Here is a 22,500-nt window from a genome sequence, read left to right on the forward strand (position 1 = left end):
AAATTCAAAGCGAAGGGTCATTTTCTTGTAATTTAAATGGAGTCCAGCATTCCTTGTAAGTTAAACGGAGTCCAGCACAGACTGATTGATAAAAATCCAAGGCCCCCCTTGATCTTCTCGAGAGTTGGGCTCTTCCTGGCTGTTGCAATGAAAAATCTGGTTGTAGGTAATGGCATATGTTTAGTGACCTGCAAATTATTCAATATTCTGGCTCTGTATTATCAGGACTCCTATGGGCTGTCTAATTTTATCAACAGTCCTTACTTAGTGCAAATGGACGGGGACGGGAAAGGTTAGGGGAGTGAGTTGCACCCTGGGTGGGGGAGGGGGAGTAGTCGGCCCCATGAACACGGATGATACACAGAATTACCTAATGCCCTGTTACCGACCCTCTGTCACTTACTGCCACTCTACACCAACCATGAACCGTTAATAGTCTGCACCAACCGTGAGATGTCACCAATCTCGGACCAGCCGTGTAATGTTTACTGAAGTTGTTGCGTATCTTGGTTGACCAATGACCATTGGCTCAGGTTTACGCAAAGGGTATTTAATCAGCTGTGGCCCGCTTTGGAAGGCGCCCAGGTGGAGATGATAAGGGTCAACTCGTACTGAATTGCAAGGAGTTAAAGGACGTGGAGCCGAACCCGAGTGATGAGGAATGCCCTCACAGAATGCATTAGCCAGTCTTAGAAGAAGGACCGGGTGCGACCACCTTCTCAATGAAACAATTGGAAAGAGATAATAGCCTAGCTGTCAGATATTGTAGGCCAGAAGTGTAAAGGAGGCATGACTACCTGGGTATGTCAAGATTAGTTAGAGGCGGAAGAGTATTTAATTTATCTGATGTCCATCCTCTTCCAAGTCATTCTCCTTAGTTTAAGTTGCCTAGTGATGCAGTGTAGGAAGTACTCTAAGGCATCGAGTCGTTGGTTAAGAATTTACATTCACAGTATATTAACTTGTACATAACGGCTTAATAACATAACCGTTCCCAGTAAGAGTGTATTCTGTTCATAGGCAGGAGTGTCCAACTGATCCTGTTTGAGTAATTTTATAAGTGATACTAGCTGGGTTAACAGTGTCCTTCTGAACATCTTTTTAACATATAAAAGAACCTAATCATGTGATATGCTGTGTAAAGATCTTATAAATAAAGTAAGGTTATTTGTTTAAGTTGTCAAGGACTTGGTCTTGAACCCTCAAAGACAGAGGTCTCCCTACACGGTCCATTACATCGCGATCACATATTCGTAGTCTAGCAATGAGAGCTCTAATCTAGGTATTGTCTCTGGATGAGGGCCGTTTGGAAGATGAGGGGTAAAAGTTACAATTGTAATACGAGCACCTGTTTTACCATTGTCTCCTCCTCAGTGAATAAGTCTGGAGTAAGTAAAATTTTCCCAGTGCTGAAAAAGATGCTGTAACTAGATCTATAAATAATGTGTTAACCAGGGCCGTATTTATGAATGGGCCAATATTTACGATAACTTAGTCTCTATAAAAATTTACTGTTGTCGCAGATTGTTTATCTTTTTAATATTATGCCAATATTATTAATTTCAATTTAACTATGAAGTGTTTGTAGCTGTAAAATTGAAGGCAACCTTACATAAAAGCAAACTGGAACACCGTTAAGCCTTGGAGAGTTTATAAATACAGTAGAGTATAGCAAAGAACACAAAAATGAGACTGCAAAGATATTTGAAAACAGTGTACTATATACACACTATGCGTAATATACCGTTGTAGCATGTAGTGAGACGTCACGAACAATACTATGAAGCAGAAAATTCTCTTTTTTTCCTTCTTTTTCATTCGAGCTGCAAATGACGTTCAAATTACTATTGCACAAAAAATTCTTCAAGACCTCCATTAACGAGAAGGAAAGCGAGTGTGAATGGGTCGTAACATAGTGTAACGGGCCATTTGCGACCAACACTGACACGCTATATTTGCAGAGGTGAACTTTTTTACGACTATGCTATTCCGGTCAGTTTTCCCTCCAGCTTACCTCCTCTATTTTTTTTTTTTTTTACTTGGTACTTTGGCCGATTCAGTGCATCTCTACAGTTTAGCTCACAGTCACTATAATAATCATATTCGTTACCAGCCTCACCACAACCACCATTATCATCATCATACTTTTCACAGATAAGTGCGGTGGCTCGGATCAAAACTAAGAACGGGAAAGAACATAAGCAGATATCTGGGAATGTCTGGCAGAATGGGTCATAAATACTTTCACTCATCATTCAAACCCTTAAAATTCTTGGCCTCATCCCATAGACACACCTCCCTTAAATTCTGTTCACTGTAGCTCATAATCACTGGCAATAAAGACAAATTAATAATTTATATAAAAAGTAACGAGATGGAGTTTGTAAGATATATGACGAACATTAACTGTCCTTTATTTCTTACATTTCGAGAACATCTTTATTTTCTTAATCTTATTGCATCGTCACAATATATAAATACTTGTTTTGAGAAGATTGCACAGTGAAGCATTCAATGGAGGCCGTAACTGACCTATTCAGTTAGAAAAGAGAGAGAGAGAGAGAGAGAGAGAGAGAATTAATTACCAAATCCCTCCAGTGCGATTACATAAGTTTTCATTTTTCTTTTAGTATATCCAGCGTATTATATTCAGCTTTTTTTTCTACTACAGAGGCCAAATACAATCATCAGTAATCTGTATACAGTTGCTCGTCTTCCTTAAGTTGAAGAACAATCGCCTAGTCATAGTCTGATTAAAAAAAAAAAAAAAAAAAAAAACAGCAGGCGTGTTCAGGGTGTTCATTCTAGTACAACATAGAAAAAGGCGTTTGACAAGAAGTACAGTAGTGTGACGGAGTGAAAGGGAAATGCATGAGTAACACTTTTCTTTTTTGATGCAAGGAAGACGGATAAAAAGACCATAAGCCCGCAATTATTCCCTCCAAGAAAAAAAGAAAAACAAGGTAACAGAGAACCAAATTCAAGATCCGTTCATTTCGAGATGCGTGGACACACTGTATTTGAAAGACTGAAGTTCATAGGCAGTAGGAAATGCAGACAGGAAGACAGTTCCAGAGTTCCTACTAGTATACAAGGTCTCAGTTTCACAGCGGCAGTCAAGATAAACAGCGACAAGGAAGCAGGTGAGAGTTAGTCGTTCTCTGCACAAGGTAACATTATTGGTGGCAGCAGGAGAGCCTCTAGTTGCAGTGTGGAAACGGTATGCCCTCCTGCAAGTTATATATCAGGTGTGTGTGTGTGTGTGTGTGTGTGTGTGTGTGTGTGTGTGTGTGTGTGTGTGTGTGTGTGTGTGTGTGTGTGTGTGTGTGTGTGTGTGTGTGTGTGTGTGTGTAAATATAAGCGCACACATGTGTGTGTGTGTGTGTGTGTGTGTGTGTGTGTAAATATTAGCGCACGCATATGTGTGTGTGTGTGTGTGTGTGTGTGTGTGTGTGTGTGTGTGTGTGTGTGTGTGTGTGTGTGTGTAAATATTAGAGCACGCATGTGTGTGTGTGTGTGTGTGTGTGTGTGTGTAAATATAAGCGCACACGTGTGTGTGTGTGTGTGTGTGTGTGTGTGTGTGTGTGTGTGTGTGTGTGTGTGTGTGCGCACACACACACACACACACACACACACACACACACACACACACACACACACACACACACACACACAAACCAACAGGAGACCGGTTGGGATTATCAGTGTCAATGTTTTCCTTCGTGTCCAAGTTCAGAGACACACGGGCAAAAGTTTGGGTTTTGCTGACGTATAAATCTGTCCCTCCAGTTCGTGATAGAGAAACTTATTGACGGTGATACGTCGTATTTCTTCCCTCCTACAGTTTGCTGGACGAGAAATAATCTCTGGAAGACTTCTGTGTTATTTCTTGCAGGTATTTTTAGAAACATTTAGCACCTCGTAGCAGCACATATAGACACTCCACTAGGCTAACGACAACTTTATCTCCATCACACTTTCTTTTACTTGCGCTGGCCTTGAAAATATTCCAAGCTGTCCCTTCTTTACCTCGTCTTTCCATCCTAAAATTTAGCAGTCAAACATTTATTCCTGTTTTTCCCACTGAACGTCCCAGTCCATGCAAGACACAAATGAAACACCTCAAGTTATAAAGAAGCCTTAGGTCTTTTATCATCTTCTGTCTTCTACAAGTTCTGAAATAAACTTCATGAATCTGACAAGAAAATGAGTCTCCAGCCATTTCACACACACACACACACACACACACACACACACACACACACACACACACACACACACAAACACACACACACACACACACACACACACACACACACACACAGGAATGATGAGCAGCCACAATCCGGGTAACTAGTCATACATTCATCATTCCAAGGCAGGGATCATAGCCACAGCCATACAGAAACAAACTCTAAGCCAGTACCGTCAATCTATTGTATTACCCATGGTAACACACATTTCAGATTTCTTTTTCCTCCATGCTTAGCAGGCTGGCGACTGTTTGGGGGCAAACGACCATAAACTCTGCCTGACTGCTACCTGATGGTGCCTCTGCCGTTTGTTGGTGGGGTTCTGAATCTTGGGGCGGCAAGCAGGGTATTGCAAGTTCGTGTAATGAGCAACCAACAAATATATTATGTTGACGTTTCCACGCAAGGAACATTATTTCAAAATGGAGGATTGTACTGTGTGAAAGGACGCGGGTTCTGTTCTAGCTTGGGCAGGGAACGGTATGATTATCTGAATTTCTTTCAGCGAAGCTTTACTGATCTTCCACAAGATCCACCGACATGACATAAAATCGCCCCCGCTAATACCAGTATCACAGTCCGGAATGAGACAGCCCTAACATGTATTCACTACGAACTATGGTTATTAGAGTCGAAGTGGTGACATGTAAAATCTGTGTATTATTTCTGTGTGTGTCCGACTCTGGGCATAGGCTTCATAGCCGGCTTTCAAGGCCCAGTAGTCCTCCTACATACCACACACCTCCCTACATGTCACCACTTCGGCGGACCCACCGTCCATATTGAATACATGCTAGGGTTGTCTCATACAGGACCGGCGTATTTGTATTAGCGGGGGTATTTTTACATGTCGGCGGGTCGTCTGGCAGATCAGTAAAGTCTGATTTTATGAAATTCAAACCCTTAAACCGTTCCCTGCCTCAGCGGGGATTTGAACCTGGACTGCAGGACTGCAGGCCACCTCTCTACCGATTGAGCCACTGCTGAACCTCAGAAAAAAGACATTCAAACCTATGCCCAGAGTCGAATACAAGAATGAAAACACACACACACACACACACACACACACACACACACACACACACACACACACAAACCTATGCCCGGAGTCGAATACAAGAATGAAAACACACACACACACACACACACACACACACACACACACACACACACACACACACACTACGTGTACTTTGATTCACAAGGAGTTGCGTCATATGGGTTTACGTCTCGTCAACTCCCCTCGTCTTACTGACTCCCTTCAAGCTCTCTCTCTCTCTCTCTCTCTCTCTCTCTCTCCGCCGCAGGGTTGTATCTTAATCTCTCTGCTATGGCTGTTTCAGTGGTCACTGCTTTTCTGAACTGTCTGCTTGCATTCCATACTTATTATGGTGGGCGTTTACCACTCCTTTGGCGACACACTCATCCTACATTTGTCCAGCTTTCCAGTGCAAGACTCAACTGATACATTTAGGATTTCATATATGGAAAAGATCAAGTATGGAATCGTCTACCTCAGTTTGTATTTTCCTATACCTTGAATTTCCTGTCCTTTAATTTAATGTGACCAGGCAACTTAAAGTGAACGGATCTTGTATTTGCCTCTCATTTATTTAGATTCCCGAAAATGGACAGTCTGCAGACGTTGAGTCTTTGGCTCATTCATTCTTGCTGACAAAAAAAAAAATATATATATATATCTCTCTCTCTCTCTCTCTCTCTCTCTCTCTCTCTCTCTCTCTCTCTCTCTCTCTCTCTCTCTCTATATATATATATATATATATATATATATATATATATATATATATTCACATAGTTCATATTATGTATGCCCACAAAACCGGTTGTCTGTATATCTCATCCTCGGAACCCACCTTCCTCCGCTGTTTCCTAAGGCTGGTGTAGATGATGGAGAGGACGACGACGAAGACAATGAGGAGGGCGGCGAGGATGATGGAGAGCACAAACCACCCCTGAACCGGCATCAGGAACCAGTTAGGATTCTGGTAGGTAGGGGGTTGTGGCGCATCAAAGGTCTTCGGTTCAAATTCCATTTCGGCGATCGTGTTTTTAACGTATCTGTCGAAGAGTTGGGGTTAGTTACTAATGTACATAATGTCAATAAAGGCATGGCGTGTATTATTTTCGTGTTTGACGAGAGGATGGCTAGCGTGTGTTTCTTACCAACCTGACCAAGGACAGGGTGTATTTCCAATAGAACTGACGACAGAATAGGGGTTAAAAAAAGAGAGAAAAGAAAAAAAGAAAATGCTCAGAGGCTGCAACATCCGATCCCTACATGCAGTCTAATGGTCTACCTTTGTCCTGCGACCTCGGCTTTTCGACCGATTGTTTTGAAAATAAACTTGGTACATTCTTACATAACCCTCAACCCATTCACTAAATTTTATCCCAATCGGTTCGAAACTGCTGAAGTTGATCTTCCCCTGTGATCTTGAATTTGGGTCTATTGTTCTAAAAATCGTACCAGTTCATCGTTGGTTGACTTGTGATTTCCACGCAATTAAATCTAAGTTGGATAAAAACTGGCTTATACTGTTCATATCCACCCATCCACCAACACACACACACACACACACACACACACACACCGAATGATACAATACACCCAGCAATGCGCAGGTGTAAATATGTGGAGGTACACAGTGCATGATGATAGAAACTTCAGCCTAATTTCAAGGCATTTAACCTTTAAAGAACAAGAAGTCAGTCTTAAAGACTTCAAAGTAAAGACGTAATTTTCTGTTTATTGTTGCTTCCTCCAGACGATTCAGTTCAGCTTCCAGCATGATCCTTTTTTTTTGTGAAATGGTTAATGAACAGGGATGTCTGTTGAGCAAGGAAGAGTGGCTGTGCGTGACAGAAATAAATGGAGAGAAATTGTGAATGAATAAGTGATGACGCAGCCCTGAGGGGATATTCTCCCGCATTTGGTCTGATCAGCTAGTCAGGTCAGGTGCGGGTAAGGGGATGGGTCTGTTATGATGTGGCAGGGGTAAACCAGTTCTGCTGTCGGGCCCTGCTGCGGATGTCACTGATTGCATTGCGCAGTTGACCCTTGTGCGGTGTGATGCGGTGAAGATCTGTCCGTTCTTCCCTTTGGGGCTAAGATGCGAATGAATGTGTTTGAATGGATGAGTAAATGGAGAGTGAGTCGTCCTGTCTCGGCTACCTCCCTTTCCTTGGGGGAAGCAGCCTAGGTATATAGATAGATAGATAGATAGTTAATGAACTTTATATATAACTCCCCCAGATCGAGAAGTCTGTCTAAAGCTGAACAGAGTTCCAAAATGATGGTTTAAAAAAAAAAAAAAAAAAAACTGGCTGAGGGGAATAACTGAAATAAACAGTCTTCCTGTGGCCTGAGTACAACATAAAAGACTTTTCTCGTCCCGGGTGGGTTAAGGGTAAACAAGTAAAGATGTGCTCTGAAACTGTGCACTTACTTGGGGACGTAGGTAGAGTGGTTCTCCTTGTAGGGTATAACCGGCAGATCCTGCTCAATCGGACGACGTGTGGTTATTCTGAAACATAACCATTATACTGACGTGTGAAACACTGTCACCTGCGTATTTTAATCGATATGTAATCAAATACGGAAAATCTTTGGCACTATATTAATGGCAACCGATTGACTGGGCTCAAATTTGACTTAATCGTCCGGCTGTCGATCTGTTTGTCTGTTAACAATGAATCCTATTTGGGCTGAACTAAACAAAAGATACCCTTAGCATTAATATTTCTGCCCAGCAACGGCCCCTCCTCCTAGGATTATCATTCTTATCGGTAAAACTATATACACACTTCTTTCTACATGCAGGGTAGAAAAACACTGACGCAGACCAGGGACCGTATTCATCAGTTTTCTTAAGCTTCTGATACATAAGAGATAGTGTGAAAATATGTTTTTTTATTTTATGCCAAAAAAGAATCAAAGGCTGAAAACTTATACAGTCTGTTCCTTCTAAACAATGTACTTCACAATTACACTAGACTGAAAAGAACGCAAAACACACGACAAAACTAAACGATTCTTGATAATATTTAACTTTGGTAACTGGTTTATCGCAAATATTGGTTAAGCTGCCTTATAAATATGCCCCGCCTCTTACCTGACGAATGGCTTGCGTGTGGTCCTGAGCTTGGTCATGAGAGGGGGCGGCGTGTGCACCTCCCCCGACACAAAGTTGTAGGAGGTGCCGTCATTCCGCGTGTACCCTCCTCCTGGGTGGGAGAGGAAGTAAGAGAGGATAGGAAAGTATATAAGGCAACAAAATAACACTTATCCCGACACGAACATCATATAACCATACATTTATATATATATATATATATATATATATATATATATATATATATATATATATATATATATATATATATATATATATATATATATAAAATTTCGTTTTTAAAGGCTCCAACATGCTTGCATGCGTCGGCCTTGGTCACCTAATGGCAGCTCTCCATGCTGCACGATCCACTGCAGCCTCCCTGTTCAGTTCCTTAACCCTGAGGTCACACTTAATGACCTCGTCCCATGTCTTTCTCGGTCTACCCCTCGTAACCCCATCCCCAATATTAAAACTTCTCACCTTCCTCACCCAATTATCATCCCCCATCCTCTCCACATGTCCAAACCACCTCAATCTACCTCTCCTCATCACAACACCAATACACTCCAGTCCCATCCTACCTTTCAACTCTTCCATCGTGAACCCAGCCCCCCCAGACCTTGCACGCAGGGACGCACTACACATCCACCTAATCATTGTCATTTCTGTACGTCTGAGCCGGCGAATATCCTCCTCCTTTACTGCCCAGGTCTCACTGCCATACAGCATTACACTCCTAACACATGCTGCATACAAAGACCCCTTAGCACGTAGGGAGAGTCCTCTCAATGTCAGGAGAGGCAAGAGCTCCCTGAACTTCTTCCAACCACTTCTCACCCTAGCCACAGAGCTAGCTCCAGCCCCACCTCCAGCACACAACATGTCTCCCAAATAACAAAACTCTTCCACACATTCAAGAGATTCACCAGCAAGTTCAATTCTTTCACGTCTGACAATCTCCACCTGCTCTCCCCGACACGCCGTACACATAAAATCAGCATTATCTCGCAGTCTACCTCTGATACCATTACATCTTTTATGCACCAATTTATCACAAACACCGCACAGGATGGAATTACTTTCCATGCCCTTGTGGCAAACTGCACATGGCCACTCTCCCTCGTCTTTGACAGTACCGCCACCAACCCTAGATATCATCACTTTTGTTTTATCTGCATTTACCCCTAAGCCCTTGTGTCCCATACCATCTCTCCACTACCTAAACCTTTCCTCCACCTCCCTTTCATTCTCTGCAATCAACACCAAATCATCAGCATACAACAACTCCCACGGAAGTCCGTTTCTAAAGTTACGTGAAAGGGCTTCAAGTACCATGATAAACAACATGGGACTCAAAACTGACCCCTGATGCACACCAACATTCACGGAAAACTCATCATTCAAATCTCCATTCACTCTTACCTGGGTGTGAGCACCCACATAAATAGCCATAACCACCCTAACCAGCCACTCCTCCAAGCCAAGCTTTCTCATTGCCCACTTCACAACCTCTCTCGGGACTGTCAAAGGCCTTTTCCAAATCAACAAAACCAAAATAAAGATCCCTTCTCCTACCAATATATTTTTCTTGAAGCTGTTGAACAATGAATATGGCATCAGTGGTTCCCCTACCTGGCACAAACCCAAACTGCATCTCATCAATATTCACTCTTTCTCTAATCATACCTTCTAAAACTCTCTCCATTACCTTCATTATCTGATCTAAAAGCTTTATACCTCTATAATTTCCTCTTTCCAGGGCATCACCCTTCCCTTTATACACATTTACAATTACACTTTATATATATATATATATATATATATATATATATATATATATATATATATATATATATATATATATATATATATATATATATATTTAACCCATTGGATCCCAGGGGTGCTGGACGAGGCATTGCACTGGGAGGGCACTAAGCATACCGCCCTCCGCCTATCGGCTCATAGTCGCGAAGCTCATAGGTCCCTACCCAGAGGTTCCCTACTTTATAAAGACTTGAGAAATCCCAGTTCTGTCCAATACTCTGGACACTGGGCTCCAATGGGATATATATATATATATATATATATATATATATATATATATATATATATATATATATATATATTTCCTTCATTCTTTCCTTGTCCTTCTGCCTACGGGTGACCTTACACTCCCTCCTCTGTCTTTCTTTCCTTCATTCTTTCCTTTTCCTTCTGCCTGTGGGTGACTCTACACTGAGTGACAAGCCAAATGGTTTCCTGTACACCAGGAAACCATTTACTACGCTGGGTGGTAACCATACAGCCAAATTTTGGCACCTGGTGGTTCAGTGGGTATTTATTACGCTCCAGTCGGATTGAGCCGGTGAAGATTTATATCCAAGGGAAGGTTGGGGTTGATTGCTCATGTAATGCCACTCAGGGATGAGTGAGGCTGGTCACTCTCATCTTAAATGTCGAGACCAACTGCCTAACCCCGGGCTCCTACGATTCCCATGGGGCAATGTAGGATTGGATTATGGATATATATATATATATACTAGCAAAGGTACCCGGCGTGCCGGGCCAAAAAGGCGAACACTAATCATATTTGTTCTTGTTCAGTCTTTCTTTCTACTCCAGAAAAACAATGTACACCTCTTATGCTTTTGAAGAGGGATTATAAGAGGTCCAGGAACTTTCTATTTCAGCTTTTGCAGACTAACACACAGTATTTGTGCGCAATTGTTTACTATTATATATATATATATATATATTTTATTTATCTATCTATCTATCTATCTATTGCCAGACGCCTTAATCCCGTAAAGGGTGGCCACAAACAAATCGCCGCCATGTCGCCCTGTCCCCCGCCATTTCACAGCCCTGCTCCTAGCTCACACACCCCCTCTCTCATATACCGCTCCATTCCATCCCTCCATCTCATCCTTGGCCTCCCCCTCCACTTCCCCCCCTCCTCCACACTCAAGTATTTTCAATACATGTACTTTCCTTTTGTGACAACTATTTTATGGTCAAAAATACAAGATAAAGTATTGCTAACCACTCACTTAACATCTGATGGTCCAGACTTTATTGTGCCTGACCATATGGCATAGAAAAAGACAGACTTTAAAAGTACATCACGCTTTAGTCTTACATCCATCTTTTCTTGATGGTTCTTATTAGGTGGGGCACAGATGAGGCATCCTGACAATTAAGGTTGTGTTTCATGTATAACCAAGCATTTTCAACTGGAATCAGATCTTGGCTGTCCTCCAGTCATTACATATCGTGAATATTATTACCACTTGAACACCTGGGCACTTTTTTGGACCAATGGCACGGTGTATAAAAATGTTACGACCATGAATGTCATAAACTGCACGTAATTGCTTCTCTAACACCTGCAAATACCAGTCACAGTTCATTGGAATAGTATATGGGGGGAAATACAGTGTACCTTTCTCCTTAACACAACTAAAAGAGCCCGGGATAAAATGGTTAGGGTATTTCACAATCTTCCTGGTGTACTGATGGTCGTACCTGCTTACTCCGTGAACGCCTTTCCCTAGCAGCACCACTTACTTTAGCACAATGGAATGTGCTATCGTCACATCCATTATTATGCCCACTACTCTGATGTCCAAGGGCGATAAAGGACGAAATCTGTGGGCAAATTCAATATGAACCTTGCCCTTTTTTTCTCGCATGATGGCAACAAACCAGTTCATCTTTTTTGGAGATGATGTTCAATGATGTACTGCACAGGAGTGCATACAATCCCAGGATATCAGAGGTTTCTTTATAGCTCTGATGATTTCATGCTAGGGTTCTTGAGTATTCCTCGCCTCAAAAGAGTATGTGTGGCCTTAGAAGCCTTGTGTGGTCGACCAGAACATGGAATTAATGGCAGGAATTAAACAGCTGGGAAATCACTGAATGAAATATTCAATCGGCGGTGCTGCACTTACAATCTGGTAGTTTCTTTGACCGGGAACTTTTCTTCTGGTAGAATAAGGATTTTGACCTTTTCCTAAGGTGACATGCTTCTCCAAGGCATCTTGAGCAAGGACTGGGAAAACTAGAGAGGTCCACAAAAAACACATAAAACATCACTTGGAGAGGGCTGGGAACAATGCACATGAATTTTTCTGCGATGGGAGTTCTATGGGCATTAAAGGATTGCGGCACTACAATGGCAAGGTGGCAGGCAAATGCGACAGGTGATCTAGGAGTCACCAAGAACAAACATCAATTGGTGAAATTTAGAGGTAGAAAAAGAAAACTGTCCCGCTCTGAGAGAGATAAGTGTTGAAAAAATTTTTGCGGTGACTATATATATATCTATATACTGTATATATATATATATATATATATATATATATATATATATATATATATATATATATATATATATATATGTATATATTCAACAAAACAATATCTAACCCCAACATTATCATTACGTACTCCAGTCTGGGAAGGGGATGAAAACATGGAAAACAAAAATAACCTGAATACCACCATCATCAATCTACAGTGTAAACAGCTTTACTACCTCGAGCGACCCTGCTCAAACAGAGCGCGCGCGCACACACACACACACACACACACACACACACACACACACACACACACACACACACGAGAGAGAGAGAGAGAGAGAGAGAGAGAGAGAGAGAGAGAGAGAGAGAGAGAAACATTCTATTAAATAATACACAAACACAAAGACTCAAACAAGAAGCGGTGCCAAGGCACAGCAAATCCGTCCCCGGCATCATTTTAGTGCTGACGTATAAACACAACAGGATATCTAGTCAAAGATGTCACATACCGTATAAAAATCGGGTGAAAATTGACGATTTTATGCTCACCTGAAGTTATAGGCCCGCCGCACCCGACACTGACCTCCCTACCACTAACTGGGGGCTGACCCCCCTGATGTAATGAGGCATGTTAAAGGATGCAGATTTGAAAGATACACCTTTAGATTTTGATTTCATATTGATATGACGAATCTGAAAGGAGTTATGACGAAAAACACGATTTTTTACCATATATATATATATATATATATATATATATATATATATATATATATATATATATATATATTGGTCCTACAGCCTGGGCCTCGGACAATTTGGCCCAAAATTTCATCAGGTGGTCTGAAGGTCATAGCCCATCATCCCTGTAATTTTAGCCAAAATAGCACCAGTAGTTTTCGCGTAAAGTTGTTAACAGACACACAGACTGTAGACAGACAGACAGACAAACAAACAAACATTCAAACCAAATGAAAACAATACCCGTCTCCGGGCCCCTCCGGGGCGGAGACAAGTAACAAACACATACAGTAAACCAGCAGACATACAAATGGATAACACATACAGAAACATTCACAAATACCAACTAATACCTTTCTATCTATCTATCTATTGCCAGACGCCTTAATCCCCTACGGGGTGACCACAAACAAATCGCCTCCACGTCGCCCTGTCCCCCGCCATTTCACTGCCCTGCTCCAAACTCACACACCCCTCTCTCACATACCTCTCCACTCCATCCCTCCATCTCATCCTCGGCCTCTCCCTCCCTCTCCCCCCCCCTCCACCCCATTCTTACACTCTCCTCGTCAGTCTCTCACCCTCCATCCTCTCCACATGGCCAACTAATATATCATTAATAAATTAAACACACACACACACACACACACACACACACACACACACACACACACACTTGTAATCTGCACTCACTTTCTGTCATCGTGTATACATTTCCCTCCGCTCTCCTCCTTCCTGCCGTGCTACTCCCTCAGAGTATTACGGGCTGGTTGAGGTGGGCAGTTGATCCCCTTCCCTCTCCCTTTCCCTCCCCTATCCCCTGCCCTACTCTCACCAACTGTCCTCAACCCAATCCCCAACTCTCTCTCTCTCTCTCTCTCTCTCTGTTACATGACTAACCTAGCATAGATTTTTATTCAATAAACCTAGGTTAAGCTACTGTTTAGGAGGAAAGTTGATTTACTGTCATAAGACAACCAGTATACTATGGAGTAAAACCTTCAAAAAGCCGTTGATATATTGCTTAAATGGTAAATGTAATTTCACGTGGAAAAATGTAAAGTACATAACGTGGGCAGTATCATCGGAGATACTGGATACAAGTTAAAGAAAATAATAAATTAAAATACGAAACAGACCTTGGAGTCATGGCTAGTCAAGATCTTAAACCAAGGCAACAGTGTATTAATGCGAGAAATGAAGTAAACGGGGTTCTAGGACTTATTTCGCGAAGGGTAATCAATCTAAAGTAATACTGCAACTTTACCTAGTATTTGCAAGGCCACATTTAGACTATGCCCTGCAATTTTGGCGTCCGTACTATAAAATGGACACAAATCAATTAGAAAATGCACAAATATGAAAACAGACTGAAAAGACTTCATTTTCACTCAAAAGAAAGGGGTACAGTAACGGGAGACTTAACTGAGGTATTTAAGAGGATGAAGGGAATAAAGAGCTAAAAGTAATGTACCGGTACATAAAGTGAGCATACAGGACAGAACTCGAAATGATGGCTTCAAACTAGATCGATTCCGTTTTAGTAAGGAAATAGGTAGAAATTTGTTTGGCAGTAGAGTAGTGGGCGAAAGGAATACGCTACCTATAGATGCCGTTGCTGTTCCTTCCATTGAGAGTTTCAAGCATAGGCAAGCATATGACAAGTAAGGGGTGGATATGACAAATTTCCTAATTACGATTACTAATTCATTCTTTTTCCTTTTCAGGCTTTACTACGATGGTCTCTTTTCTCCTATCACATTTTCCCATAAAATGTCCACTCATTTTTTTTTACTGCCTTTTTTTTTTTTCCCTGCCGGTTTCGGCTGGAAGGTTTGCTGGGCGGGGGAAAGCCGTCTTCTTTGCTCTTTTCGTCATATTCTAGTGGTTTAATCACCCTTGTAATAGCTGCCTAGCATAGGTCTACTGCAGGAGGCGGTAGCTCAGTCGGTAGAGAGGTGCCATGCGGTCCTACCGGACCCACGTTCAAATCCCCCTTGGGGCAGAGAACAGTTTAAGGATTTGAATTTAATAAAAGCAGACTTTACTGATTTACCAGAAGACCCGCCGACATGTCGTAAAAATACCCTAGCTAATACCAATACACCAGCCCTGTATGAGACAGCCCTAGCATGTATTCAATATGGACGGTGGGTGTTAGCGCCGAAGTGGTGACATGTAGAGGTGTAATTGAATGTAGGAGGACTACTGGGCCTTGGAAGCAGGCTGTGAAGCCTATGCCCAGAGTCGGACACATTAAAAAAAAAAAAAAGTTATCCTCTCTTCATGATGTTTCCAGTTCCTGGCTGGGGCTCCTGTAACTGATCTGAGGCGTACAATATTCACTCGTCCCGAAATGAGTGCACATATCTCTATACCTATCTATCCATCTATCTACATCTATATCTATTTATCTATCTATCTATATATATATATGGAATGTAGGAGGACTACTGGGCCTTGGGAGCAAGCTGTGAAGCCTATGCCCAGAGTCGGACACAAAAAAAAAAAAGTTATCCTCTCTTCATATATATATATATATATATATATATATATATATGATGGTAGATACATGGCTAAAGATATCTATACACACATATACCGGTATATATATATATATATATATATATATATATATATATATATATATATATATATATATATATATATATATATCCCTTCATTTATCTTCTTTCTTATCCTGAACTGCCCTGCTGCCTGCTGGGTTGGTTTATCAAGTCGCTCACCTCCAATTCCTCTCCAACACCATGACTCTCAACCACCACGTCTCTTCCACCTCTAAACCATTGTTCTGACCACTCCACACCACCTCATTTTCCACGTTCTCTTGCTGTTATTCCTTCCTCCTACTTCTCGGCCTGTCCTGTCCCGTCCTGCCCTCCTACTAACCCGAACCTCCCACTGAACTCCACCCCCTGCATCCTGACATCATATCCACCTACCACCAACAGTCCTTGCCCTCCACCTCCATCATCCGTCTCCACTCCCCTACTCGACCACCACACTGGCTGAACTTTTCCCAGCGCGGTGCTAAATCCTCGCCACCACTACCACCCTCCCTGGAAACTGTCCTCACAACACTTTCCTCACTCTTTTTTCGCACACTTTCATTTTTGCTTAGCATTTTCCCTGCTTCTTTTTTTCACCTTTTCTCTTCCCTGTATCTGATTCACTTTTGTAGATTTTTTTTCCTATTTTTTCCTCTTTTTCCCTTATTAAGCATGTTTCTTGCTCCTCTTACATTCATTTTCTTTGTTCTTTTATTATGATGCAGTGCTGGACTGGTAGTAAATAATCAAAACGATACGATGACAGTGTTTGCTTTTATTCATGCTATTGCCTGACGACTTTTAACTTACGACCAAAAGCAATAGCTAAAGAGTTTGATATAGCCTTCATAAACCCCTCATAATGACAGAGTCTGGAGGTTGTAATAAGTAAGGGTGGTCATCCTCCTACTCAACTGTCCCTCTCTCTCTCTCTCTCTCTCTCTCTCTCTCTCAGTACTACTTATAATTTTCATTCACGTTTACGTCATTTCTTCTTGCTTCTCTCTCTCTGTTTCCTTTCACTAAGCCGGACATCATTCCTTTCATCATTTTTCTTTGTTACTTTTAGCTTCACTCTTTCTTTTCTCCCACCCTCCCCCGTGACGCTAACACCCCTTACTTCGATTCCTCTTCACGCTGGCTTGCTTCTTCGTCTTTCCATCCTTTCGTTCTTTCTTTCTGTTTTGCATATTGTTTTTCTCTATATTATACCTCTCTCTCTCTCTCTCTCTCTCTCTCACATGACCCTGCCTAGCAACCTGAATTTACATCACACCTGACCCTCTTTCTCGTTTTCCCCTCTTTTTCGTTCTTCTTTCATCCATTTCTGCTTTTCTCTCATTACTCTTCCATTTTCCTTTCATTCCCTTCTCCGACAAACCCAATGAACTTACTAAGTATGGTCTTGTCTTCACGTCCTTCTCACTTATTTTCTTACTTTCTTTCAAGTCCTGGATATTCTGTTTCCCTCTCCTTGCATTCCATTCTTACTCTTTTCACTCTCCTGTCTCTCTTCACTCATATATCACGGTCATTTTCTTTCCATCTCTTCCACTTTTTCACTTCTCGCTTATTTCCTTTTCTTGTTTCTCTCTCTCTCTGCTTTCTTCAACTTTCCTGGCTATTTTGTTTTCTTCACTTTTTATAATTATTTTCCATTTTAGTAATCTCTCTCTCTCTCTCTCTCTCTCTCTCTCTCTCTCTCTCTCTCTCAGGCTGAAATTTCTGTTGTTCCTCGTAAAGTGATTGAGAAATGACGATGACGCTTTAAACAATAGGAATAGTCCTATTGGGTCCTTTGTGTAGTGACGGTGATCTGCCAATGATTTCAATTATACATACAGTATATATATATATATATATATATATATATATATATATATATATATATATATATATATATATATATACACGTCTGGGGCTCAAAATTGATGAACTGAAATTTCAAACTATTTACTTCGCCTGAACAATACGGACTTGAATAGCAACATGTTATTAGGTTTTGGCACAGTGAGGAGATAGTGTAAAAGAACTATCGATCGCAACAGATGATGATGATTGCGACTGTGATGATGGTGGTGGAGAGAGTGACAAAAGGGGTTAGGCCTTAATATACACTGGCACACAGCCCGTCTCCAGGTACGCCTATTTTCCGCCGGGGACCTGTTCTCTCACCGACAAAATCTCTTCTATGAATCTGTTTCCCCTTTTGGACCAACATGAATTTTCCCTTTTGGACATTATTTCCTTCATGAATCGACTTTCCTCCTTCGGTTTATTTACCCTCATGGACCTATTTTCCCATTACGACCTATTTTCAACCTGTTTTTTTTTTTTTTTTTCATTTTCTTCTCAATTATTTTCTTCCCACTGGACAACACGTAATCCCCACACGAACTTATTGTCTCTCATGGACCTATTTCCTCACAAACTTATTCCTATCATGGGTTTGTCTTTTCACGACCCACCCACCCACTCGCCCAACCACTCACCCACGCCGACACCCATCTCAACCACTCATTCACCCTGCCCATATAACCCCCCCCCACCACCACCACCACAACTCACCAACCACCGATCTATCTAACCCTACCCTCGTACCCACTGATTCACCCTATCTAAAACTACCCACTCATCCCACTCAATCTCCCCATCTTCCCATCACACCAACCCTGCCCATCCTACCCATCCCACCTGCCACCCACCCATCCACCACACTCACCCTGCCCACACCACTCATCCATCTACTCTCCAACCTGCCCAGTCGGCCAACAACCTCCACCTGCCAGATGACTTGCAAGTTTTCACACACACACACACACACACACACACACACACACACACACACACACACACACACACACACACACACACACACAACCCACACACAGTTGCTTTTATAATACTGATGGGCCATACTCTACAATTCTTTATCTTGTTTTGATCATAGAACTCACTCTTTTAATGATAGCAGTGATGGTGACAGTGATGAAATGGAATGGAAAGTGTCTATGACTGTTTTTATCGTGATGAATGTGGTACCTAGTAATAAAAATAATGCATATTACTAGTCCCATCCCTACTGTACTCCTACTACTACTTCTATTAATGCTACACTAGCAGTACAAGAAGTAAGTGGTGGTAGTAGTAGTAGTAGTAGTAGTAGTAGTAGTAGAAATAGTAGTAGTAGTAGTATAGTAAAACAGTAGTTCTAGTAAAACAATAGTTCTAGTAACATTATATTTAATTTTCATTTATAAATACTACAAAAATTAGCCATTTATTATTATTAATACTGTACCACAGAATAAAAACTTTAACACCATGGCCACGCCACAGTATTGTTGTCAGTGCTCCAGTAGGCAGCATAACTGTATCAGGTGCTCATGTGCAACAAATAGGTCACCGTGTACATACTGTAGGATGGGACCTTTCTGTATGAATGTGTTAGGGAATCACAGGCCACCGCAAGCGGCACTTGACCGCTTCCAACATGGTAGGCGTCAGATTGGTGACATGGAAATTGATGGGGCGGTTACTGATAATATGCACGATCGCACGGACATACGCGGTGGTGAAAGACTCCGTGGTGACGCGAGGGATAGGGATGGACGCCAAGATGCGAGAGATATGGAAGCGCTGGGTGGGTTAAATCACCATGGGGAAGTGAATAGTTGTGAAGTTGGGGGTGAGGAACATCATGAAGTTTATAACAGAAATGAAACTCAGGATGAAGACCACCATAGAGGAGTGCATGAAAGAGGGAATCATCCAGGTATTATACGTCCCCAGAACGGTAGTGACACCAACAATGAGGAAGCAGAACAGCCTCAAAGGTCCGTGCGAGAAGGTCGTCCCACATACTGGACGGGCAAATCCCGAGAAAATGCAGTAACTTGGGTAAACACCACATATAATGAAATAGTTGGATGGTCGTCAAGTAACCTTTTTGAACGTCCCAAATGCAAGGCTACAACTGACATGATCAAGGAAATCACTCGCCTGATAGCCAACTACAACAATAACACACCCATTGCCTCATTCTCTCTTAAGGTCCTTGCAATAATACCACATCTCTTCCTCAACAAGACCCGCCCAAGAGCTAGCATTGCAGAAAATATTAAGGCCATCCAAAGGCGGGTTGAAACATGGAAAAGAGGTGAAATCGACAACCTACTTGAGGAATCAAGGGCCTTGCAGATGAGAATAAACAACCGAGGCAGAAGAAATCAGAATACCAACGATGTTGCAAGGATTTTTGGCAGCAAAATGAGACAGGGGAAGGTCTCGATGGCAACAAGATCCCTGTCAGCTGAATCACCAAACGAAGTACTTGACCTGACAGATGAAACAATGCAACAACTAAAATAAAAACACCCGACTGCACGACAAGCAAGTGCCCAGTCAAAGCTTGACGGCAACTACACTCCTCCCAATCCCATCATATATGACAGGATAACTGGAGATATGGTGTGGCGGAAGGCAATGCACACACAGGGAGGGGCAGGACCGTCAGGCCTGGATGCAAAATCATGGCGAGTAATCCTCAGTAACATCAAGTTTGGGGAGGCAGCAACAGACCTATGTAACACCATTGCCTCCCTGGCGAGGAAGCTGGCTTCAAGTCAGTGCAGTAACATCGAAACACTGACGGCTTGCAGAGTAATCCCCCTTGATAAGAATCCTGGATGCAGGCCCATCGGGGTGGGTGAAGTCTTAAGACGGATTATAGGAAAATGCATCATGGAGGTGGTGAAAGATTATGTAAAGCAGGCAGTTGGCCACCTGCAAGTGTGTGCAGGCCAAAAGGCAGGAGGTGGGGCTGCAGTTCACTCCATGAGGAAAATATCTGGGGAAGAGGAGTGTCAGGCAGTATTATTAGTTGATGCCTCAAATGCATTTAATTCCATCAACCGGGAGGCAATGCTGCACAATATCAAGGTTAAATGCCCAGCATTTGCCCAGTATGTGGAAAACACCTACAAAGAACCAGCAGACCTCTACATTGTGGGTAAGACAGCTGCTCACGATGTCGGTGTAATCCAGTCCACAGAAGGAACTACCCATGGGGACCCTGTTGCCATGGCTATGTACGCCTTGGCGATGACAGTGCTGCAGCAACAGCTCAAATACGAGGCCACCAATGTAAAACAGGTAGCATATGCCAATGATCTCACGGGTGCTGGCAGGGTTGAGGATGTGAGGAAATGGTGGGACCTTGTAACATCTCATGGCCCTGAAATAGGTTACTACCCTAATGCAAGTAAGTTCATCTTGATCGTGAAACCAGCTTACTACCAAGATGCACGAGAAGCATTTAGAGGCACAAACGTGATAGTGACCAAGGAAGGTCAGAGGCATCTAGGGGCTGTGACTGGAACTAAGGAATTCAAAGACAAATATGTGAGCGATAAGGTAAAGACATGGGTAGAAGAAATTCATACACTAGCCGGCCATGCAAAAACAGAACCCCATGCAGCATACAGTGCATTTACCTATGGTGTAAAGCACAAGTGGACCTTCGTGATGAGGACCATACCAGACATCGAGTTGCTGCTACAACCACTGGAGGATGCAATCAGGGCTTCATTCCTCCCATCTCTAACCAATGGCCACATCCCCACACCAGAAGAGAGGGACCTCCTAGCACTACCACCCAGGATGGGAGGCCTTGGCATTATAAATCCAGTAGCCGTGGCAAGCTATGAACACAGAAATTCACTCAGGCTCACCGAATCCTTGTCACAGAAGATCTGCGCCCAGGATGAGACGAGAATCGACCACCAAAGGCAGGAAGACATAAAGACACAGATAAGCAAGGAGCGTGAAGCAAGACAAAGAGACCAGCTTCAGCACATAATCGAGCATCTAACACCGGACCAGTGCAGAAGAGTTGAAATTGGACAGGAGGCTGGGGCATCGAACTGGCTCACAATCCTGCCTCTCAAGGCAAAAGGCTTCCACTTCAACAAACAAGAATTTATTGACGCCGTAGCCTTGAGATATGGGTGGCCAATAGAGAACCTACCTCAACACTGTGCCTGTGTCACTGCCTTTGATGCAAACCATGCAATGGTATGCAAGAAGGGAAGCTTTGTTTGCATCCGACACGATGAAGTACGCGACCTCACTGCCAAAATGCTGCAGGAAATATGCCATGATGTCACGATTGAGCCAGCTCTGCTACCCCTGGACGGCGAGCACTTCACCCACAGAACAGCAAACACATCAAATGATGCAAGAGTGGATGTCAGTGCTCGAGGTTTCTGGACACGTGAGCAGAGGGCGTTCTTCGACATTAGGATATTCGATCCCATGGCAGCATGTCATCGTGAACTGTCTCTCGAAGCTGCACACAAAAGGAATGAGCGGGAAAAAAAATAGAAATTATCAAGAAAGGATCCAACATGTTGACCACGGTCGATTCACTGCCCTTGTGTTCACATCAGGTGGGATGGGTTCAGAGGCAGTGAGATTCTACTCGAGACTG

The 22,500-nt window shown here is 42.5% G+C and overlaps 1 protein-coding gene across 1 annotated transcript in view; it reads right to left on the minus strand.

Annotated features, from left to right (window-relative positions):
- Nucleotides 1–22,500, minus strand: part of LOC145397801 (uncharacterized) — a 90,133-nt gene that overhangs the window by 24,047 nt on the left and 43,586 nt on the right. Inside the window, exons 9-11 of the mRNA XM_080270822.1 lie at nt 8,387–8,498; nt 7,721–7,798; nt 6,128–6,332 (exon numbers count right to left, since the gene is read on the minus strand). Coding sequence (XP_080126948.1) covers nt 6,128–6,332; nt 7,721–7,798; nt 8,387–8,498 — 395 coding nt within the window. The remainder of the gene's footprint in view (nt 1–6,127; nt 6,333–7,720; nt 7,799–8,386; nt 8,499–22,500) is intronic.

This window comes from Coenobita brevimanus, chromosome 43, assembly GCF_032717465.1.
Source record: "Coenobita brevimanus isolate Jiangsu-jjx chromosome 43, ASM3271746v2, whole genome shotgun sequence".
NCBI classification, from domain to species: domain Eukaryota; kingdom Metazoa; phylum Arthropoda; class Malacostraca; order Decapoda; family Coenobitidae; genus Coenobita; species Coenobita brevimanus.